The 24,200-nt window shown below is 50.4% G+C and overlaps 3 protein-coding genes across 3 annotated transcripts; 1 reads left to right on the top strand and 2 right to left on the bottom strand.

Annotated features, from left to right (window-relative positions):
• Window positions 1–542: 542 nt before the first annotated feature.
• Window positions 543–2,254, bottom strand: PtA15_2A638 (uncharacterized protein; the record flags this gene model as incomplete). Its single annotated transcript, XM_053166678.1, has 9 exons — window positions 543–574; window positions 682–832; window positions 951–1,089; window positions 1,182–1,295; window positions 1,366–1,569; window positions 1,653–1,689; window positions 1,789–1,962; window positions 2,045–2,054; window positions 2,144–2,254. 9 exons carry the CDS (start codon window positions 2,252–2,254, stop codon window positions 543–545), a joined length of 972 nt encoding a protein of 323 aa, XP_053017876.1.
• An 849-nt stretch (window positions 2,255–3,103) lies between these two features.
• PtA15_2A637 (uncharacterized protein) lies at window positions 3,104–3,794 on the bottom strand (the record flags this gene model as incomplete). The annotated part of the gene is made up of 4 exons (XM_053166677.1): window positions 3,104–3,356; window positions 3,447–3,508; window positions 3,578–3,643; window positions 3,720–3,794. 4 exons carry the CDS (start codon window positions 3,792–3,794, stop codon window positions 3,104–3,106), a joined length of 456 nt encoding a protein of 151 aa, XP_053017875.1.
• A 69-nt stretch (window positions 3,795–3,863) lies between these two features.
• PtA15_2A636 (uncharacterized protein) lies at window positions 3,864–23,184 on the top strand (the record flags this gene model as incomplete). The annotated part of the gene is made up of 8 exons (XM_053166676.1): window positions 3,864–3,866; window positions 20,589–20,633; window positions 20,716–21,113; window positions 21,714–21,754; window positions 21,869–22,032; window positions 22,188–22,359; window positions 22,431–22,603; window positions 22,666–23,184. The coding sequence occupies 8 exons, from the start codon at window positions 3,864–3,866 to the stop codon at window positions 23,182–23,184; spliced, it is 1,515 nt and encodes a 504-aa protein (XP_053017874.1).
• Between the last annotated feature and the right edge of the window lie 1,016 nt (window positions 23,185–24,200).

Genomic DNA, 24,200 nt, shown 5'->3' with positions numbered 1-24,200 from the left:
ATACATAATTGTCTTTTTGCTAAGTGCCCTGTGATTTTACGAGCTAGTCCTACTCCAGCCCACCGGGCAGGGGCGACTGGGTCTGAGGGAATTACAGCTCTCACGCTGTCCGGCTAAGGCAGTACTACCGCGGTGGGCTTGGGGTAAATAGTATGTAGTAATGTTTTCAGTCGGATTCAGTTCTGCGCTCTCCAAGTTTTCAGCGGTAGCTTGGTCACCAAAAAAGATGTTCGTTTTGCAACTCAAGAGCTGGTTGGATCACGCATTGGTAGACGCAGTCACCCCATGTGAAGTGTTCGTTCTGATTTCAAATACAGTTGCCTAGTACTAGATGCAGAGATAGACTCAAGCTATGTACAAAAATGGAAAGCTTGGCCACTAAACTCAGATGAACCCGGTGGTCTTGCGAATACGCGGGGAATCTTCATAGACATGATAAGATTTGATGGAACAATAGTTAGGCATTACAAGTATGTATGCAGAAGAAAAAGAGTTTTTCGAAGCCGAAAGGCTGGGTTGATCGCAGAGCCACATCCCAAGACTCAGGCAACACCAAATGCAATAGTCTGGCACCCTATGTATAATCAATCCAGCAGAAAAATAAATAGGAGAGAAAAGACAGCAAGTGAGTTGGGCGTACATAAAAGTCGCCGCAGAAGGCAAGATAAGGAAAAAACTAACCGTGAATATCACTTATGATCGTAGTCGACCCTTGGTCACTTCCAGCTCCAGCGGCAATGTAGATTGGGATAAAATGATCCTCTCGGGGATGCGCTTTTCGAAATCCTTTCAGCTTTTTCAGTGCGATCATTCTTTGGAACCTTTCAGGGGTCTTTTAAGATCAGGACGGGAAGAAACATGTACATTAAATCAAACCCAGAAAAGCCAGAGGTTCAAATCCAATGGTTTAAAGTTAATTAAGGAGAAAAAAAGTGTGTGAAAGAACTTACCGCTTCTTCCAAGGAAGCGTTAACGATTTCACGCTCGAATTGCTTCACTGCTTCCGAAGCAGAGTCAAACTGCCATTCGTGGAAATCTTCAAAAGTATGGATGGTCAAGCCACCCGAAAGGATCAAAATACCTTGATGGCTTTCGATCCGGTGGTAGAGTGAGGGAAATACGTGAAAGTCAGGAGTCGGGACCCACGGAAGACGCAAAAAGAACAGACATGTTCCGCGTACCGCAGAGCAGCGACCGCCTGGCCTAATTGGATATTTCTTGCCGGGTCCAGAGAGCCGTCCATGGAGACTTGGACGACAGGTATTGGGAAAATTCCCTCCTTTCCTTCGGGGAACCTGTTGGATACCCCAATAGAGGTGGTCGGCTAATCAAGGAGCAAAGAGAAAAGGCCAGATATTGATTTACATGAGCATGAAGGGGATGAATACACCGTGGTCCAAGCCTGGGGCCGGGCCCACCAGACCGTCTCGCCCCCGCGGCTCATCCCTCGTCGTCCGAGATGCTTGCATGCCGGCCTCCTTCAGACAAGCGAGGACCCGCTGGGTCAGTTCAGACGAGCCGTTTGAATGCCATCGAGCTTGGTAGAACTCCGGTGGGAAGCCGTAATAACTGGGGAAACACTAATTTCGTTAGCTCATACTCGAGGGGCAATCATAGCTCAGCAATATTGGGTAAAATTTTCGTCAACTGACTCATACAAAAGTGGCTGGTCGTTTCCGTAATCGGTAACTGAAGGAAGAACGAACCGAGGAAAGCTATTAATTAGTAAGAAGTACCACAGACCAGCTGATATCGATGAAGGTTTGCTGATATTGCCGGATCACGAACCTTTGATCTCCTTCGAAGGAGACTCCCAGTGTGCCGAAAAGACGACGATCCCTTTCGGTCGGTATTTGTCGATCAATGCCGGCCCAAAATCTTTAAGGAAGTTGTGCAGCGAACCTCCGACGCTTTGTAAACCTCGACTTGCGGTTGATTCGCTTTTGAAGACTACGCCTGGATCTGGATGTGCACATACACATACGAAAAAAGGGTTCCATCTTGGTTTCACTGAGTGTTGGCAAAAGCATGCATCAATACTTACGGCCATGTGCCTTGCATAATGCGTGAGTTGCAACCAAACATCTCCATAATAATCAGAACAAGCGACGTAAACGGCAGAACGCAGCAAGCAGGAACTCACAAAAAAGAAAGCTGGGATCACCCCTTCTTCGGTTTCCCTCGCTGGGAGTTCCTTCAGACGTGCGTTCCACTGGGATGGGTTAGATAGATGGAGTTGGTCAGCGGACGCCATTAATATTTCTCTAATGCGCTTTCTCGTGCAAGTATGCGACCGATTGTCTTCTGGTTGACCAGACTTTGTCTTTTAACGATAGGGGAATCAGAATGTACCCATGCTGTGCTACATATTTTACATGGGAATGTACCCATGCTGTGCTACATTTTCTAGGCAGGCTTATTTGTAATCAATTGCAGAACGGGGGGGTAGAATTTTACAACCCTTTTTTTACAAGGCATAAGCCTTGTAAACTGCATCCATTGTGAAATTACGACAAGCCGGGAGGCATTCATAATTTTCCACGCCTCCTCCCATATTTTCCACCATCGTGAAACAAGCACTGTAAAAGATACCTTGCAATTTTTTTGTCAAAGGGACTGAAATGTAATTTCACAAGTGATTCTCTTACAAGGATCTCCCTCGTAATGAATAAGCCTTGCAAAAAAGCTCGTGAGGCTAAAAAGCTTCAAATTCACAAGGCTTCACTTACAAGGGATACATCTTTGTCCTCACAACGGTTGCAAAATTCTCATCAGGCCAAAGGAAACCAGAATTTTACGAGCCATATAAAATTTTGCAAGTGACAAATTGCAAAGCAGGAAACAAAAAAAAACAATAAGAAACCATAGATAACTGCCCACCATCCCTCTCCTAAAACACCCAAATATGAGATGCGATGGGTGCCAGTTTCCGAGTGGGAGAGGCTAGTGTGATCACAAGAAAACTCAGCACTTCGGCTGCGCAGAAGCGGAATATGGCTGGCATCATGGATTGATCAGGTCGCCAATCGATGCACCGACCAATAACTTAAACTTGTCCATCCATCTTTATGCTTTTGGGGATACATAGCCGGCTATATTTGGGCTATGTGCCCCTCCACTTCTTCAAGAACTCCCTCCGATAGTTTTGCATATCTTTGCCCCACTTGATCTCTTCTGGGGTGTCCACGTTTTCAGGGCTATAGCCAAGGGACGAGTCGGGCTGGATATCTTCCAGTCGGGCAATCTGGAACGCCTCGATCTTTGACTCGTGTTGGAAATTGGTTATTGCCGAGGGGTCTTCCAGGAAATGATGCATTAGCCAAAGGAATGCGTATGCCCTTATTTTTGTCGGGATCCTGGAAGGTGTGTATGTCAAGTTGGGGGCTGTAAGATTGAGAGTATTTCATGTGCACGATGAAGGTAAACGGATGGGTAAAACGGCCTACGTGTTGGGTGAGAAGAGGTCGTGCAGCACAAAGCCCTCGGGAAAATACTTCATGCTAACATACTGCGACCAGCTCAATGTGTATGTCAGCATTGTCAGTTTCAGGCTTAACAGTCGATTGCAGAGACTCACAGGTTCGACGCCAAATAGTTCAAAAATCAGATTGACAACAGTTGTTGGAGGTCTATACCCAAGGGCCTGTGGTGATATCAAGCAACAACATAAGAAGTAAGCCTGACAGATCAGTAATTGGTTGAGACTCTCCAAGACTGACGCTTCTCTTTGCAATATCTGGTAATGATTTGGGTTTGTTGTTGAACTCGGAAGGTAGTTGGCAGGATTTCAGCATGTTCTTGATCCTTGGGGCATCTTGTAGATTTGTTCGGCAGTATTCATCCTTCTGGAGACACGGGACAGGATGGTAAGTCCTCATGTAGGCCCTGAGCTCGGGATAGACTGCGCCGATAGAAGTCAGTATTTCCATCAGCTTTTGAGCCAGCACGAGTGATCAAGCCAGGCGACTCACACGCCACGGTAGTATTGATTCAGCCAATATTGATGAGGAATGACGCGATGCAAAAGTTTGTCGCCCACTAGCTCGGATTGTCGGTAGATGAGTCAGTTAGATAGCAGGCAGGGGAAAAAGCAGATCTTTCTGAGATGAGCAAAAAGGCAGGCAGACAGACTCACTTGCGGGTTGTTGTCTAGCTGCCTGACCGTACTTTTGGCAGCCTTACTGAATCTGGATAGGGTTTCGACGTAGAGTTCCTTGAAGGATATGGCCCGTCAATCGAGGGGACTCGTGAACTGAAAAGTGCGGTCGTTACTTGATCGCCACAAGCAATTGAGCGTCGACGTCAGATCTTCTTCATCCTTCTTCAGATCCCGATTCTGGGGACGGCGTCTGGGGACTTACAAAATGTTGCTCATCAGATCGTATTGTATGTCTTTGCGGGTGAACATTTCCCCTACACGTTTGCATTGGATGAGAGATGCGTGAGCATAGGTCTAGTCAATTTCCGGCCGTGAAGCCTGCAAGAGGTTGACGTACCGTCCTGTTGTCAGGGTCTTTGGGAGAATTGGGCTGGGATAAATGTTTGTGATTGCTACCGCTGTCCGACATGGCTGGAATAATCACGGACTCAGAGAGGTGAAAATAGTAAGCCGCCTTGAATCTTGTCTTGTTAGAGCTGCCGGAAGGATGGATAAATCAGCCAATGCCGGAAACACAGAGGTGGAGGAACAAACGAGTGGGAGGGACAAACCTATAAGTGGCTGGGCATCCATCGTAATGAAACTGTTGAGGCGTGCAAAATTCAACCATGATTGTGAGGGGATACATTTTTCCGGCCAAATACAGGCTTGTAACCTGTACGCCGGAAAAATATATATCTGAGTTGGAATGTTGAAATTACAGATGTGGTGTCACAAGGTTTGTGAAACATGCAGTGTAATATTACATAAGTCCCCTGTACATAGTATGTTTACAGTGTATGTGTTACAACGTATACTTTACAAGGGCCAAGAAAAGTCCAAAATCCCTGTAAAATTATGTTTTACACCATACTTTGTGTAAAATTCCAACCCATATGGTTCACAAGTCATAAGCCTTGTGAAACAAGTTTTGTAAAATTCACGAACCCGTTGCAGAACCAGACCTGCAGCCTCTCAGACTACATTTTCCCGCAAAGAGACCCCGTTTGTTAGGGTCATCTTCAAGCGTCGCAAATATTGCAAAGATACACGGCGGGAGCGATCAAGGACGATCCAGCCCGTCCAGCCAACGGGCGGGCCGGATTGACGCCTAAATGACCCCAGGTGACAGCGAATTGCCTGATCAGGGCCCTGCAGACGAGGCGCTGCCCCATCTCTGGGCGGCAGGACGTGAGGTCGGACCCGACCCCGGCAAAACCACGTCCACTTTGCTATAGACCAGCAACATGACCAAATAATGGAGGACTTCCCGCCGATCTGGAAACCCAGATTTTCCCGGATTTCGCAGGGAAATCTAGGCAGATCTAGGATTTGGGATGATTGGGCCCAGATTTCCCCGCAAAATCTGGGCTCGATCTTCCCAAATGGAGGACTTCCCGTCGATCTGGGAACCCAGATTTTTCCAGATTTTGCGGGGAAATCTGGGCTCGATCTTCCCAAATCCTAGATCTTCCCAGATTTCCCTGCAAAATCTGGGAAAATCTGGGTTTCCAGATCGGCGGGAAGTCCTCCAATCCTTGATCTGCCCAGATTTCCCTGCGAAATCTGGGAAAATCTGGGAACTCAGATTTTTCTAGATTTTGCGGGGAAATCTGGGCTCAATCGTCCCAAATCCTATCCCGTCAATCTGGGAACTCAGATTTTTCTAGATTTTGCGGGGAAATCTGGGCTCAATCGTCCCAAATCCTATCCCGTCAATCTGGGAACTCAGATTTTTCTAGATTTTGCGGGGAAATCTGGGCTCGATCGTCCCAAATCCTAGATCTGCCTAGATTTCCCTGTGAAATCTGGGAAAATCTAGGCTTCCAGATTGGCGGGAAGTCCTCCATTATTGGTCGTGATGCCAGACCTGTTGCTAACTTAACAAAGTCCCCCCTATGCGGGGCTGAGTGGTGAACAAAGTGCCGCCGACCGCAGGGAGGGACTTAGGACTAAAGTGGGGGTCGTGGCGCGTAGGCCATTGCGGGAATGGGTGGTTCAACTTATACAGGCTGTAGCTCACTCGGTTTGCGAGCTACATATGAGGTCCCGGGCACCGATAGATACCCTGGCATCTTGGCTATCGTTCTGTCTGCTCAGAATTCTGATACATCTCGTCAAACAAAAAAGAAACAATGAAGAAGCCAGACAAAATCTAGATGTGCTCGGACCCCCGGACTCAAGCACCGCGCCAGATGAGGGTTGTTCTGGTTTACCTTGAATCATTTCAAAAATCCACCAAAAATAGTCCGGTGGGTTGATTGATGGGAGGAGAGCTCTAAAAATTGGCGCCATGGAGGAGCTTCTAAGTTCCGGAAGCTGGAATGGCCAGCGTTGAAACTACAGGCTGCAAAACTCGAAGACTGCATTTCTGCCACTTTTTGGTGGGTGGCCTACGCGCCACGACCCCCACATTAGGCCTAAGTCCCTCCCTGCGGGAGGGGTGGCTTCGCCACCAGCCAAACTTAAGCTCCACCCAAATGAGCTACCACCCGAACCACCACCCGAACTCCAAACTCCGGCCTCCCGCATAGGGAGGGACTTTGATAAGTTAGGACCTGTTGGGAGCTGCTCAACTTGGTCGGTTTCCCAGGCAGATGGTGGTCGGTCCTGTGCACAAGTCCTTGGGGCAACTTTGAACAGCAGGGCCGGTGACTTCACCTGCTTCTTCACTTTGAGAGTACATACAAAGGCATGCTCTTGTCCTCCCAAGTCTCAAGTCCCCCCCTCATCCTCTCCATCCTCCTCCCATCCTTGCTCCACGCTTCTCACTCCCCCCTCCATCCCTCCTTGCTCCTCCATCCTCCCTTCCTCGCTCCTCCTTCCATCGCTCCTCCCTCCTTCCTCCATCCTTCCTTCTTGCTCCTCCCCCCATTGCTCCATTGTTCCTTGCTCCATCATTCCTCACTCACTCGCTCCTCCATCACTTGCTCCTCCCTCGTCTCTTGCTCTTGTTTTGCTCTCTTTTTGTTTGCCTACGGCCCGTTATTGCGGATAATAAGCTCAAAATTCAAAATTTTTGTAATAGTAGTCTATATGTAATGTTTGTAGTTGTTAATCAGCTTGGTGTACATAAATATATTTTTGCTTGTTCAGTTTGCAAAGAAAATCAATCTGCTAAAGTAAAAATAATTGCCGTCCAATAAGACTGCCAATTGGGCTCGCGGTGTGGTGATTTATATAGGCGAGCGCGGTAGAAATGTCCACGCGGGGATAGCGCGGGCGGGGAATGCACAAAGCCGCTCAGGCAGAGTGCATTCTGGTGACATAAGCACTGAGGATGAGGTCAGGAAAGCACGCTAGGAAAGCTTACGGAAAGTCACCCGCGGATTGGAATGCACGGATTGGGTATTCGGATTGGAGCGGAAAAGACAGGGCTGGACTGCGGCGGGACTACACACGTGGACTGGTAGCAGCGGCGCGTCAGCGGGTGAGCCACGACAGCCGGAGCGGGTTCCACCAGCGGGTGGAACCGGGGTCAAGGCGGTGGCGAGAGAACAACTGACGGGGGCGAGACAGAGGACGGTGGGAGGACAAGCGTCAGAGAGGAGCGGAGTCTGGGAGAGTGACGAGCGGGTTAGCGGGCGGAGCTGGAGGACTAGTGCGGGAAAGTGTCAGATGTGCGGGATCGGGTGGGAACGGTGACATGCGTGGAGGGAAGGATGGGGGTGGTTCAGGGTTTTTCTCTTTTCTTTTTCCCTTATCCTATTAGGCTATCATCTTACGGATTTACTCATCATTGTACTTACAACTACGGACGTACTAGAGTTATTAGGAGATTATCTGTGTTCTTATCTATATTCAAGAGTTACTTGCGGTTTTGGGCTACGAAGTGTGGAGCTTTATTCACTTGCGGATTATTACGCTATAGATCAGGCTCAGTAGAGGAGCGCTGAAGGCTAGCGGAAAGTAGCAGTGCGGAGCCGAGTTACCAACAATCACACAGCCCGGACATCATTATTCTTGAAGGAGGCAGTTAGCGGACAATCTTCACCAACCAACCAGCTTTCATTCTCACAAGTGGGGGTCTGGCCGGGAACCCAACTTTGTGTCGTTATCGGATACTCGGGAACTAGATTTGCGCGGAAACGTTGAATGAACCCTTTGGAAGACAAATTCTTCACTCCAGGTGACGAATAATCTCAGATCGGATCAGGCGGCTCGGACAGCGGAGACACAGTAACTGCGGAAAACAGAGAAGGTTCTTCTTCAAGACCAGCCAAAAGACAATCGTGGTTGGGATTAGCGGGAGGACCAAGACTAGGACAGATATCTTTTTCGTCGGCGCGGAGTCAGTTTTCGCCTAATCAGTCAATCGCAGTGAGGAGGCAACAGTTGTACCAGCAAAGCACTCTGAACGATCGACCAGCGGTGCCAGCGGGAGGAACGACGAGCGGAACTTACGGAGTTCGACCAGAAGAGACAGAAGACCAGACCATGGAAGAAGCGCTAGGTGGCCAACAACCTGCGGCTCCTGCGCCAAGCGGAGCAAAGATACAGCCCAGGGATTATCCGCACCTTAAGTTTTCAGAGGCGGAGGTGGAGCGTTTTATCGACCGGTTCGAAAGAGCGGCTCTGCAAGAAGGTCTGACGGATGCGGATAAAGCGTACCAGGTGGTCAATTTCTTTCCGGAAGTAGAGGACTTGCGGGAAGTGGAGGACATGAAGGGGTTCGAGAGTAAGGATTGGACCAAGCTCAAGAAGGAGATACTTGAGAGGTGGGAAGATCGTGGACCCAGGTATTGGGAGAGTGACTTGGAGAAAGTGGCTTTGGAGCGTGCGGAAAAGGGTGGTGTGCGGACAAGAGCGGAGTATGTGTCCTACATTACCAGTTTCGACCAGGTTCTGCGGTATCTGGAGCGGAATGAGATCGTGACGGCCGATATGGGTACAACGAAGCGGATTTTCTTGAAGGGATTCAACCAGACCTTCACTGAGAAGGTGCTTTGGGGGCTTAACGAGCGGGGACTGATGGTCAAACCACGACTTCGTGGGCCAAAACTGTTGCCCAGCATGATCAAGGAACTGCGGTCCGCTGTCAAGGCGGAACTTGAAGTGTTGGAGCTCATGAACAACAGCCAAGGAGATGCGGTTGTGAGAGCGGAACCGGCTCCGCAGGCGCCGGTGACGGTCAAAGACGTGAGTGACCTGGCGGACACGCTGAAAGAACTGAAGTTGTTCATGCAGAAAGCGGCGCACAAGAAACCGAAGGAACAACAGGCGGCCGTGGCACCAGCAGCTGCTCCCGCGGCTCCTCAGGCTGGCGGGATGCCGCCGTGGAGGCGCGGTAAGGTTGCGACCCAAACGCCGATGATCTGGTGCTATCCGATCGGATACCGGGTCGAGTCGGGTCACAGATGCATTTTCAAAAATCCGGTATCCAATTGGATACCTGGGTATGCAGGTGGAGGCACGAGAAAGGAAAAAAATAGTATGAAATTTCACTCTTTGTTATGTATTTCGAGCAATAAAAGTGATTCTTGAATGACAAAAAAACATATTGAAGAAATTAAATCTTGATGTCGTCAATATCAATGACATCCCGAGCAAGCCAGCTTTTTAAGCAGATCAGTGCCTCCAGAGTGCTGGCATTGAGTCGATTACGTGTGTAGTCTTGTATGTAGCGACCTAGAGAGAAAGCTCGCTCGGTCGGAGCACTCGAAGCAGGTACTGCAAGGTACGTCCTCGCCATGTTTGCCAGAGTGGGGAACTGCTCGTGATTTGCCATCCAATATTTGAGGGGATCACACGATTCGTCCTCGCATTCCGAGTTGAGATAGACTTTGATCTCTTCATCAATCGAAGAGACTTGTATTTTTTTTTCTTGAAAATACTAGCTTTCAAGGTGTTTCTAGGGATAGGCTCTTTGTTGTGCTTGTCCTTGTCTTTCCCGTAGTTATTGAGACTAAATTTTTTGGCTTCTTGCTTAAACTTCCAAAGGATGAATTGCTTGTCCAGCTTCATCAACTCGAGGGCTTCAGGAGTGAGTGTGTTGGTTTTAATACGCGGATCGAGCAGCATCGAGCAGAGATAGACTGGTTTTTCCATAGCAGCATGGAAATAACCCGTGAGTTTATCGAGCATGTCTTCCGCTGCTGGAATGAGTTCCTCAGCGCCATACTGTGTAAGCGCCTGTTTGACGATGAGATCGAAACACCGAGTTAGTAAGAGAGAGTGCAATGAAGTTGAAACTTGACATGAATTGTCAAAAGGCTTACCTCATGGAGACTTTGTATTAAACAGATGTATACAGGAGCTCCGAAGACAAGCGAAGTGGTTTTATTGGGCGAGATTGTTTCAGTCGCTTCATTGAGAGGTTCCAAGAAATTACAGATCTGTTTGACTTTCTTCCATTCACCAGGAGAGAGTCCGTATTTGTCGTTCAAGTTGTTTGTTTTGCAAAAGACTTTGATGCAATCACAAAGTTTCAAAGCCCTTTCAAGCATGGAAAATGTGGAATTCCACCGAGTGGAAACATCTTGAATCATTGAGAGTCTCTTTCCGATGATCCCTTTAACAATTCCATCAAAGGCTGCCGAATTTTGCGGCGAGCACTTCAGAAAAGTTGCAAACCCACTGATCCGCGAGACAATACCAGAGACTTCAGCTGGAGATGCTTGATCGTTTAGAATACCCGACATACTCGCAGGTGGCGCTGGTGGTGGTTTAGAGAAAGCTTTTATTCCAGCTTGAGCGGCAAGATTGATCACATGGGCCATGCAACCAAGCATGTGTTCCTTTGAGCCAAAAGAGATTGCCGCGTCCAAATGGGTCGCCATAGTCCCATTGTTTGATGCGTTATCGGCCGTGATACAAAAGATCTTATCAGACATGCCGAAAGCCTTGAGTACGTCGACTAAGTGACTTCCAAGATTAATCCCAGTGTGGCTTCCTTCGATTGGTACTGCAGCTAAGACCATTGACTTGAGGGAAAAGTCTTTGGTGATCCAGTGCGCGGTAACTCCAAGTATAGATAAGTTGCTCGGAGATGTCCAAGCGTTGCATGTGAGACTTATTCTAGATTTGAGTGTACGGAATTGCTGTTGGATAACTTGTTGTCCTTGTAAAAAATATTTCCGTATAAACTCGGCGAGATTATCCTTTCCACATAGAAATCGGGTTGTTTCTGGGTTGGCTAGTCGAAGAAGTTCTTGAAAATCTTCGTTTTCAATGTTATGGAATGGGATGTGGCAATTAATGAAAAAGCGAGCAACCGCAGGGGTCAAGGAATCCCGATCAAGGTTTTTGGGTACTTTCCCCTTCTGTAAGAACTTGGTGATTGCACCCGCGTTTGACTTTCCTTCGTATATACAATGACAGCGGTCCAAGTGATTTGCCATACTCTTCGTCGATCCTTTCTTGTCAACCGCAAGTTTTACAAGGCACACATCACCGCCGCCAGGATTCTTGTTTACCTGACAAACATTGTGAGAAACACCTTTGCTTGTTGTCGTCTTGAAATACTGCCAGACCCAGCTTGTTTTGTTGGTATCTTCAGTCTTGGCAGGAGCCGTTATTTGTTTGATATCTGAGTCAGAGCTGGACTCCACTTCTTCGGCAGGGCGTTTCGGAGGCATTGGATGAGATCAATTGAGCTTCTGTTGAACCAGGGATGATCAGGGATCCCACGTACTCTTCAAAAACGCACAGTTGCTTGAAATTTCAAAAAAAGCACAGGATCCAACGGATACCCGGCATCGGAGCCGGATATGCCAGGTTCGGATCTCGGGAGAGCCGTACCCGAACCCGGAGGCCCGGGTCGCAACCTTAAGGCGCGGACCTCCAGTGTGTGATTACTGCAAGGAAACTGGCCATATGCGGAATCAGTGCGAGTACTTTGAAACGGATCGGGCTGCGGGAAAAGTTTCCTCGTGGGGGCGCGCTTTCTTTTGGCTGGATTGTACGCCAGTGGATGGACCAATTCCGAGGGATGTGGTGCGGGCCGGACAACCTTCGGCGAAAGGAAAAGAGGTGGAAGGGAAAGTGAATATTGGGATGGTCAAGGGCATGGTGTGGAAGCCGCCGGCAGTGGCCAGCAGTGTGAAGTGCGTGCAAACGGGGGAAGTCTTCTTGGGGGAGCGTTTGGAGAAGATGGATTTGGATCCCGTTCCCGCTCCTAAAGCCAGACTGGAGCCGGTCAAGCAGCTTCCGGCAGCTCCGGTGGCGGGGGGCAACAAGAAAAAGGCGGCAGAAGTTGCACGGCGAGCGATGGGCGCGGAAACCACGGTAGCCCTTACCTTGAGGGAGCTGGCGGCAATGTCCCCAGTGATGGCGGATGAGATGATCAGCGTGTTGAAAGAGGCGTCAGGTGAAAGGAAGCCAGCGGCGACGGCTGTCACCACTAACGCGGAAAATGCGGAGGACAAGTGTGCGGAGTTTGGACACTTGCTGGATTCAATTCTTGTTCTACCATCTACGGTCCACTGGGATACGTGAGTATGAGGGTAGGAAACGTCACGAAATGGGCTATGATCAACATTCTCCCGGCGGATTTGGCGTTGGAGGCTAACTTAGTGCTGTGGAAGAATCACATAAAAATCCGCACAATGGGCGGGTTTACTTGTGAAGTGGACGGGATAGCGGAGGCGGAGACCGTGGAGGTGGCAAAAGTGGCCAAGAAGTTATTGTTCTTGGTGACTAGGTCTCACGAAATCATTCTTGGTCAACCAGCCCTCTTTGCTTTTCGAGCGCAACTGCGTTTCTGTCCCGCAAGGCAAGAGGAAGTGATGCGGGTGGAAGGGACTCACGGGAAAAAGTATGAGACGATCATTTGCCAGCCTCAAAGCGGAGATTGGGTGACGGAGGTGGGCGACGGGGCACCGCATCACTGTGCGGAGCCTCCCGCGGAGGATTTTTAGTTGTAGGCCAAGCTATCCGGGCGGAGGGAGCTTCGACTCAGCCTGGACGGTCGACATTTAAGAAGCGGGAGGGTATTGGCGAAGGTACGGCGAGGCAGGTCAATACCAAAGTGAGCTTTCCATTGTGTGCATCTCTGAGTGTGGAAGGATCAAAGCACTACCACAGCGCCACTGTGGTGAGCCGTGATTCTGCGACAGGGATGAGTGACAAGCGGAAAGCGGGAATCGGGAACTGCGTGGCGGAGGCGAGCAGTGTACAAGTAAGTCCTCCCAAGTATGCACTTCCGAGTCGGCTTTCTACGAAACCCTACCATTGTGCCACGGTCGTGAGCGAAATGAGACGTCCGCGCAGGGGTTTGATTGTGGCTAGGACGATTGGCAACGACGGCGAAGCGATATTGGGCCGGGTCAACGGCGGGAGGTATAAGCCGGTGGCGAAGAAGGTGCGGCCGCGGAATGTGGCGATGCCGCAGGAGCTCAACCCGCCATTGAGGGAGATCAAGTGGAGTCGGGACCCGTTCAAGACACCTCTGCATTGGGTTCCGCCAAGGTTTGAGCCAACGGAGCGGATTACGGCGGAACGGATGGCCAGTCTCAACTTTGGGCCACCGGAATGGCTTCACAAGGAGGAGTTCCACTTATTGGCCGAAGCCATCACGTTGCAGGAGAAGGCGTTGTCATTCGGACCGGAGGATCGGGGCCTACTCAAGCGGAGTATTGGGGACCCTTATTGAATACCCACGGTTCCGCACGAGCCGTGGCAGATACGGCCCATCCCCACACCGGCGGCGATTTGTGGAGAGATGACGGAGCTGGTGCGGGAACGGTTGCGGACGGGGTTGTATGAGCAATCATGCTCCAGCTATTCTAGTCCAATCTTTGCGGTAATTAAGCAGGACAAGAAGAGTCTGCGGATCGTGCACGACTTGCAACGGCTTAATTCGGTCACTATACGGGACGCTGGGTTACCGCCACGCATAGAGGAGTTCATTGACACTATGGCGGGGCGGGTTTGTTATGGTCTGGTGGACGTAATGGGTGGATATGACCAGCGGAAATTGCATACGGAGTCAAGGCCGCTGACAGCATTTGAGACGCAACTGGGGCGCTTGCAGCTTACTAGGCTTCCGCAGGGGGCTACAAACTTGGTGGCGGTGTATCAGGCGCAGATGTCCTGGATCCTTCAGGATGAGTTGCCCCATACGGCGCAGATATTTATTGACGATGCGGCCGTGAAAGGACCAAGGAGTGACTACGGCGGAGCGACTCTGGCGGAAAATCCTAATATTTGTTGGTTTATCTGGGAATACGCGGTGGCTCTGCAGCGGGTTTTGTTTTGGATCAAGGAAGCAGGCCTTACGGTTTCAGGGAAGAAGTTTGCGGTTTGTGTACCGGCGCTGGAGGTCCTAGGGCACAAGGTGTCTAAAGACGGGCGGCAGGTCGCGGAACCAAAGCGGAACAAGATACTGGATTGGCCGAAGCCACGGACGGCGTCTCATATCCTGCAGTTCCTCGGGTTATGTAGTTTTGTGCGCATGTTTATCAAGAGGTTTGCGGAAATTGTGAGTCCGATGCGGAGATTGACATGCAAGAATGCGGAATGGAACTGGACTCAAGAATGTGACGAGGCGTTTGCAATGCTGAAGGACATAGTAGGCCGACAGATTTTGTTAAAGGAACTCGACTACAATAACGGCGGAATTTGTTTGGCAGTGGACTCAAGTGAGTTTGGTGCGGGCGGAGTACTCACCCAGGAAGAGGACGGGAAGGATCGGCCCATGCTGTATGAATTGGTGACGTTTACGGATGTGGAATCGCGGTATTCTCAGCTGAAGTTGGAGCTGTGCGGAGTGGCAAAAATCGTGCGGAGATTGCAACACATACTGTGGGGCGTCTATTTTGAATTACTGGTCAATGCGGAGGCGTTGGTGCGGATGATCAACTGTCCATTGTTGCCTAATGCCCCTATGACGCGGTGGGTGGCATTCTTACAGCTGTTTTCTTTCGAAGTGGTGCACATGCCGGGCAAGGCGTTCACGTTGCCGGACGCGCTTTCCCGCATTCCCCTGGGTTACGACGAGGATTGATTCGCGCTGGCGGAACAGCTGGACGTGGAGCGACGGATTCTTGATGTGCGAATGGCAAAGGACGCGGTCGTGAAGGAGGGCGGAGGCTTGCCAGTGACTCAGACGCCGAGGTACAAGTACTTGGTGGTGTTTCTGACGACTCTTCGCTATCCTGCGGGAATTGGGCCGGCAGTTCAGCGCTGGATCAAGCGTAAGGCGGCGAATTTCTTCGTGCATGAGGGTCAACTATGGCGTCGGAGCGCACCGGTACACTTGGTGGTAGTGACGCGGCGCATTGATCAGGAAGCTGTTCTGCGGAGTTTGCACAAGGAGCTGGGTCATCGAGGCAAAGCGGAAACTAGACGGCAAGTTCAGGCGCGGTTTTGGTGGCCGGGTGTTACGAGGAGCGTGCGGCAATGGGTGCGGAGTTGCAAGCAATGCCAGAGGCGTAGTCAGTGTCTACCTAAGGAAATCTGGAAACCTACGGAAACGGACACACTATTCAGTAGGATATCTATGGATGCGGTGCACATTAAGGCAGGGAAATTCAAGTACCTAATTGTAGCGCGAGATGATCTTTCCGGTTGGGTAGAGGCGCGGCCTCTGGTGAATCTTACGGCGGCAAAAGTCAAACAGTTTTTGGAAGAGGACTGGTTTGCGCGGTTTGGGAGTGTGCGACTTATCACGGTGGACGGCGGTGCAAAATTTCGTGGCGGCTTGCGGAAATTGGTGGAGTCGTGTGGTGCTAAGTTCGGCAAAGTGACGGAGTACTACCCAGAGGGTGCGGGAATGATTGAGTGTGGCCATCAGCCGATCAAGAGCGCTCTGGTGAAACTGTGTGGCGAGGACGGTAAGAAATGGCAGCAGTATCTGCCTGCCGTTTTGTTCGCAGATTGGATTTCCACTAAGCGGACGACGGGGTATTCGCCGTACGAGATGTTGTTTGGGTGCCAGCCGGTCTTGCCGGTAGATATAGAGATGTTCACGTATCTGGCGGTAGACTGGTGGAAAGTTAAATCGGCGGACGACTTGCTTTTGGCGCGAGCGGAGCAGCTGTTGCGGCGGGATTCAGTTATTGCGAAGGCGGCGGCGCGCCTTAAGGAGAGTCGCGCTAAGGCGGTCCGGTATTGGGACCGTTGGTGCTCTCATCGCTTGCAGGATTCTCTCCGCAAGGGGGAATTGGTTCTTCTTTACAACCGTAGCCTTGAGTCTCAGTGGGGCAAGCTGTTTGCTAACCGATGGAATGGTCCTTATTGCATTGTGTCGCAATTTCCTGGTGGAAGTTATCAGCTGGAGGAACTGGACGGGACGCTTCTGAAGCGGAGGGCGGCGGCGAAGCATGTCAAGCGGTTTTATGCACGGGGTTCTACGGATTTCGATCAGACCGCGGAATCAGACGACTCTGAAGAGGAGGTGCGGGTTCCTGAGGACGCCTTGTCTTCAGCGAGCTCAGATGGTGCGGAGGACACGGGCGCGGCGGCTAGCAAAGAGGATTCTGGTTCGGAAGCTGTGTCGGAGGAGGACGGTGCGGATCAGGCACCTCCGCCATTGCGACGGAGTCGGCGTTTGCGGACCGCTGGGGACAGCGGTAAAAAGGCTGGGGCGGGGAAGGCCGTGGCAGGCAAAAGCCACAAGTGATTATTGGTGAGGGGGTGCGCTATCTGGTCTACAGCCAGGTTACATAGCCACCCCAGAATGTTCGTTATCTTATAGAGTTTGGTTTCAGTTTGTTATACGTTTCACTGGCTTGTTGTCTATCTGTATTTCTAGGTGCGGGGTACGGGGATTTTTGTGCAGAAAATCCTTCTGGGGCGGACCAGGTACCTTGCGGAATTTTTAGCTTGTGGATTGCGGTTTTTCTCTGGTTTTATCTTGTGGATTGCGGTTTTCTCTCTGGACTTTCTCTCTTGTGGATTGCGGTTTCTTTCTGGATTGTGTTACGGTAAAAGGGTGAAAAAAAAAAGAAGGATAAAAATGGAAAAAGTAGTGCGGGGACTAAAGTGGTTCTCATTCTGGGGAGGTCCAGGCACTTATAAAATATTTTTTTTGGGATGGCGGACCCTTTTGCTCACTTTGCTTTGAATTCTCAGTGGTTTTCTCTCTCTAGGTGGAACTTATCCGGGTGCGGAGCTCAGAATGTGCGTGTATTTCGAGCATTGTTTCCGCAGGATAGGACTATATACAAGGGGGGAGACGATAACAGAGAAGGAGAAGAGAAAGCGGAAAAGGGAAGCTAGGGAAGTTGGGTGTCAGAGGAGCGGCGGGTATGCTCAGTCCGGAGGCGCTCCGCAGGGATAGGAATGTTGTAGTCTGCGGCGGTGGGTTGCGCGGGGTGTGGCTCGTTTCGTAATGTTTCCTCTAAGTGCTGTCGAGCTCAAAGAGCACGTTTGTCGGTGGGAACGACAACGGCTAGCTCAAGGCGTTTGACGAGCTGGTTGATGCCAATGAGGAAGACTGCGTACCTACGGCGGCGTTGAGCGGGTGTTACCGCGGAGAGGTGAAGCAGAGCGCGGTACATATCGCGGAAAGCGCCTACGCATTCGAGTACGGCGGCGGCGGGGAATACGGCTTGTTCCCAGAGGGGATTCTCGGGGAAGGTGTCGCGCAAGTCGCGGGCAATCTCCGCGATTACACGATTAAGCAACCCAGCTTCGGAGTCCGCGGCAGGCTCGTTAGGCGGCGGTAAATGGATAGGTACCGACGAGGCTCAAGGGCGTGGAGTCGGAGAGTCACGAGACGCGGCTGGTACAGTAGTGGCTGGCGGGGCAAGGAGTCGAGGCGCCTTTGGAGTGGTATCGGCCGGCGGAGAAGGCGGGTCCGTGGACTCCAACGTGTGGATCGAGGCGGCGCGAGCGGCTCTGGCTTGCGGGATTTTGGCGTGCGGAACGGGCTGCGGGGAACTGGGCGGTGAGCCGGAAGGAGTATGGGACGGGTCTTCAGGTGCCATCTTGGTGTCCTTTGCTGGGGTAGCTGGACCGGAAAAAGCGGTCAATGGTTAGCGGCGATGCAACAAGTAGAAGCGGAAAGATTACTTACCGGGAGCCTGGGGAAATGTGGGCTCTGGAGAAAGAACGATTGGTGTTGGATCACGCGGACGAGCAGAAAACCGGGCTGCGAGACCTAGGGTTTGCGGACCGGATGGGCATGGACGCTTAGAGGACTGATCCATAGAATCCGCCGAGGGGCGCTTTGGACCAGTAGCGGGAGAAGGCCTGGCAGCCGATGAAGGCCCAGCGGTGGGGGCCAATGCAGGTTCTTGAGGAAGTTTGAGACGCTCGTCGACTAAAGGCTTGTTGACGCCGTGTTTATTGGCCCACGCCTTGGCTTGTTGGACGTATTCTTTGACGCTTGAGCAGTCGGCACAATTGGGTGGCGGCATCATAAGGTCTTCACCGTGTGCGGAGGGCGACTTGGTGCGGGAACTGACCGAGATAACAGATGGGGAGCCTTCCGCACAAGAGCTTCGGGATCCAGACGGCGGCGGACGGTTGTGCAACTTGCGGTTTCTGCAAGAGTTGTCGGACTTGGGAGTGAAGGCGGAGCAGCGGTGTTTCGAATCTCAACAGTTATTACACGCACGACCAGCGCGGGAGTAGACGCAGGGTAGTCCGAGTCGAGTGCAGCAATCACAAGCTACCATGTTGAACGGGAAGAGATGGGTGGGAAAGGAGGATGATGTGTATGGGGTAGGTGTGAGGAGTGTGGGAGCGGACAAATGTGTGGGAAGATCCTGGGGGCAGGACTTCAAAACTGGGGCGGATGTGGTGATTTATATAGGCAAGCGCGGTAGAAATGTCCACGCGGGGATAGCGCGGGCGGGGAATGCACAAAGCCGCTCAGGCAGAGTGCATTCCGGTGACATAAGCACTGAGGATGAGGTCAGGAAAGCACGCTAGGAAAGCTTACGGAAAGTCGCCCGCGGATCGCGGATTGCGGATTGCGGATCGCGGATTTCGGATTGGGTATTCGGATCGGAGCGGAAAAGACAGGGCTGGACTGCGGCGGGACTACACACGTGGACTGGTAGCAGCGGCGCGTCAGCGGGTGAGCCACGACAGCCGGAGCGGGTGGAACCGGGGTGAAGGCGGTGGCGAGAGAACGACTGACGGGGGCTAGACAGAGGACGGTGGGAGGACAAGCGTCAGAGAGGAGCGGAGTCTGGGAGAGTGACAAGCGGGTTAGTGGGCGGAGCTGGAGGACTAGTGCGGGAAAGTGTCAGATGTGCGGGATCGGGTGGGAACGGTGACATGCGTGGAGGGAAGGATGGGGGTGGTTCAGGGTTTTTCTCTTTTCTTTTTCCCTTATCCTATTAGGCTATCATCTTACGGATTTACTCATCATTGTACTTACAACTACGGACGTACTAGAGTTATTAGGAGATTATCTGTGTTCTTATCTATATTTGAGAGTTACTTGCGGTTTTGGGCTACGAAGTGCAGAGCTTTATTCACTTGCGGATTATTACGCTATAGATCAGGCTCAGTAGAGGAGCGCTGAAGGCTAGCGGAAAGTAGCAGTGCGGAGCCGAGTTACCGACAATCACACAGCCCGGACATCATTATTCTTGAAGGAGGCGGTTAGCGGACAATCTTCACCAACCAACCAGCTTTCATTCTCACAGCGGCCTGCCTGGGTCTGAGCGCCAGTATTCTGCCGCCTATGACCGACCTTGGGGGTCTGTGTTTAAGGTTATGGCATGTGGGGGGCTCGTCCCAATGGCACCCATTCTGTTGTCCTCAAGACAGCGCTGGTTGTGTGGACAATCTGCTGGCTGTCATTGACACTGCTATTACACAGGCCATCCGACCAGTGTGCCTGCCGGCTCTTTGGCAGACATCGTGCGCCCCGCCATCATGTCTTCAACCACTGGTGGGTCAAACAGAGTCCTGAGTACAGGAAATATCTGTCCTCCTGACGGCGAAACGCGCCCGCCGTGTAGGCATCTCAGTGAAATCCCATTTTTTGCATGGAAAGTGTTCACATGCCACATGAAACACATTTTTTTACATATGACGCTTCATTATCACGCGATGGACCCTTCTTTTTTCTGTGTCAAAATCAACATCTGCAGGGGCTGCAGATTTAACTGAAAGTCCTTCATTCTTGTACCAAAAATTCGATTGATATGGTAGAGAAGCATGCTCCATTCTGATTTGATGGATATTTAAGTGAAGTTGTTTTGATTAATTGTGTGCTCTCGTTCTGTTTCCGCGTGGCCGCCGTCGTCTGTCGACAGGATCGACGCTGCGTTGTCGTGCAGCTTGCCGACGTCCGGCGAGCCCCGATCCTCAATCCCGGGCTGTGAAACTTGGTGTCATGGCTACAAACTGCGGATACAGAGCATGCACAGCCCGCCAGCCGCCACCCTCTTGCTCCTCCGGGGGGAGTCCACGCCGCCCCAGCCTCAACCGACTTCCCTCCACCGCATCTCCCGCCCCCAACTGCACACCACCACCACCTCACCACCACCACCACCTCACATCTCGTATCTTACATATATACATACACACTATCGAGCTCTTTTAGTCGCCTTCTGACCCTCTCATATCGAAGGGTCTACTCACTCAACTCGTTCGTATTATTCTCCGCTCTTAGATCGATCGACCGATCAATTCGAATCGTCCGTCTGCTGACTGCCCAATCTTTCCATTAGATCCATACAGCTATCCCGATGGCTGAACTTGACCTTTACGGAGACCTGTATGGGGACGTTGATGACGTCGGCTCGCCAGTTGCCTTGTCACCCTCTCAACAAGCAACGTCCACTACCGAACCTGCAAGCACAATGCAGACCGATCAGAGGGCCAACGCCCCAAGTCCCCCCGCCGCTATCCCTGACCATACGATGAACTCCCGCACCACGTCGCAACCTACGACCTTCTCGATATCTACCTACGAAGATCCGTCGTATGCGAACAAGAATCATCACCCAATCGGTCAATCGGATCCGCCTCATCCCCCTCGTCCTCCTGTTGATACGAATTCTACAGCTCACACTGGCCCGGGTAGCAAATTATGGGGAGTCAAACCCTCCGACATGCCTGATGAAGGGTTAGTACTTCGGTTATTTTTTTTCTCTCTCTTTCCACTCCCACCCATTCCTGCTCCACACGGTCTAGCAGCGGCATATGCTCTCCCTCGTATCTCCTGCAATCATTTCGATTGCTCTTGAGCAGACCTCGGAATAATGAACCTGCTGATCTTATTCAACTAACACGAGCTCCTTGAGGCAACTATCCTCAACTACTTATCGGTTTATGTACATCATGGTTGATCAAACTTGAGTGTTGTACCGAGTCCAATCGACTTTAGCTACCAGATTCAGTACTTGTTAACTTACACTATCTAGTGATTGGATTATGGTCATCATCATGGCTTCTCAGTACTACGGCCCGCAGGAGCATTGCAAGCATAAATATAAATTATGGCTACGTCTAGATTATCTCTTTCCTTTTTCCTTCTCTTAATCTTGTCATAGACTGTATCTATTGCTTGGTGCTCACATTGATAGACTACTAATTACCGAAATTCTTCTGATCTATTATGTATACATATATCCATACACACATGCTCGCTCTTATCCGATTGGCGAAAATAAAAACTACAAACTTCGTTTACATTCCAAACTTCACTCCATCGTAATCCACGTAGCAAAATGTTCGTTGGCGGATTAAATTGGGAAACCACTGAGGGTTCGTGCCAGCTAAATACTGTCTGTTTGGAAAAAGAAAAAAGAAAAGAGAGATTTCGATTTCTCCTCTGAGCCTCACATGAGATCCCATTACTTTTTCACGTTCGATCAATAGATGCTCTGAAGCAATATTTTACTCAGTTCGGCAATGTCGTCCACTGTACAATCATGAGAGACCCCACCAACGGACGTTCGAGGGGGTTTGCTTTCTTGACCTTTGCCGATCCAACGGTAGTTAACAAAGTGATGGTCAAAGAGCACTTCCTCGACGGGAAACTTGTGAGCGGTTTAGTATCTTTTTAGTCCTGCTAAGCATGCCGTCTACAGGTAGTAGTTGCTTGGCATGATCAAGATTCGCTTTGATGCGCTTCCATGAAATTTAAAAGCAGCGCAAGGTTGACGATATATATATATATTCTACCTTGTATAAACAGATCGATCCCAAAAGAGCGATACCCCGGGGAAGTGGCTCAGGTCCACCGGGAATCGCTGGTGCACCCATGGCCGACAGACGTGTGGCGCATCATCAATTTGGTGCTGAGACGCCAGCCTCTCTGAGCAACAAACTGTTTTGCCGGGGCATGCCAGAGGACGCGACTCCCCAAAGTAAATCATTTCGCTCTATTTTTGGACCACGAACTACGGCTTCTGACCTCTTCTGGCTTTCATACCTACAGGTTTCCGAGCTTTCTGGGCGCAGTATGATTCGCAAGCCAACATCGAAGAGGCTATTCTGATGATGGATCGAGATAGTAATCGGCATCGGGGATTTGGATTCATCAACTTGGTGACTGGTGATGATGCGGAGTCCCTTCTAAGGTGTGGACCGTTCGTTATGGATGGCCATCCTGTAAGCTCTAATATGTCAAGTTGCTCAGCTTTTTTGTCGACTGACCCGGACGATCAAATTAGTTGGAGGTCAAAAAGAAAGCTCCGAGCCGTGCTAGGTTTGACAGCAGAGATGATCTGGCCAAAATGGCCCCTGCCCCACTCGATCGCTATGGGGTGCCCTATGCTGGACCAGCTCACCATGAGCCTCCCCCATTCCATCCGGCTCCTATGGCCGGTTACTTCAAGCCAGGAATGACGGGCCCGAATTGGAAAGGATGGAATCCGTCGATGGTTCAGCCGATGGCAGGTGGGCCGAATCGGGGCCTATACATGGGCATGGGGATCCCACATGACGATCGGGGATTGGGTCCGGCTCGCGGGATGATGCACGATGTGCCGGGGAGCATGGTAGGTGCTTACGGCGGGGCGTATCATCGGTCTCCTAGTAGCGGCTATGGCCATGACTGGCGAGCTGGACCCCCGGGCATGAGAGCCGCTGCACCAGGCGCTTTCCCTCCGTACCATCAACACGCCAACCCCCCATCATCTGGTGGCCCATCTCGCAATCAACGTGGCCCCCGCAGCTACGCTCCGTACTAAAAGAGCACACCCACACCCCGCCATCTCTCATCGACTCCGATCGTCCAGCCGTCTCGTCACCAGGGTAGATAGATGGTTCTTGCTACTTGTTAGCAAGACCATAGGGAAATATCGAAGAATTAAAGCGCTTCTGGCTCAAGTGCTTTATTCTTTCCTTTGTTTCCGAAATCTATTGGTTTCATCTTTTCCCTTATCAGCTCATCATACTTATATCAATACTGTCTTAAGCAAATACATGGTGAAAGATACAATAAATATATTCTTTACTTCTTCATCTCTTTCCTGCTCTTCCTCTACATTTACATCTTATGTGGAGGAAATTAAGAAGACTGCTGTGACGTAGGGGAGTTTGATATGAGAAGAGACGGCACAAATGAATTCACAATAATCAAATTAATCCTGTGTCACATGTATATTGAATCAATAGGGATTTCTTATATTTTGATTGCTCCTCTAGGGCATTTCTTTTGTATCTGTTATAAAAAGTGCTTTCTCCCACCTCCACATTTTACTGCTATATCCTGGTTTAAGTTTTAAAGGTCAGAGTTAAATTCAAAGACTTGAAGTAGTGCATGCATGTTTAGTTACTATGGGTAGGGAGACCTTGAAAACTTAGTAGACACTGCTGGATATCTCAACCTCCAATAGAATGAGGTCACTACTACATCTATTGATAGTTCTAGGATCATAAATCATGCTGATATGAATCATTTCACGGTGTATCACTTTTGTTTAGCAAATGGCTGGGACATTTATAGTAATCATTTATTGGAAGCTTGGTAGTATAGTATATAGTCTATAATTACATTGTTGTTAGATTTGAACTTGGACAGATATCTATCACAAAGAACTTGATAAAGATGTTTTTGAGTTGACCAGAGCCTGAGGCCCAAGGTTGTGAATTCTTACATCACCTATTCTTGGGAATGAACTTCACCCAAATCAATCAATAGTGCATACTGATGTGTGTTGTTCAGGGGGTCTGACCCAGAAATTGAAGCAAAAAAAAAGTAAAG

The sequence above is a fragment of the Puccinia triticina genome, chromosome 2A, assembly GCF_026914185.1.
Source record: "Puccinia triticina chromosome 2A, complete sequence".
In the NCBI taxonomy this organism is placed as follows: domain Eukaryota; kingdom Fungi; phylum Basidiomycota; class Pucciniomycetes; order Pucciniales; family Pucciniaceae; genus Puccinia; species Puccinia triticina.
Note: the sequence above shows the minus strand (reverse complement) of the source record. Positions and strands in the feature narration are given on the sequence as shown.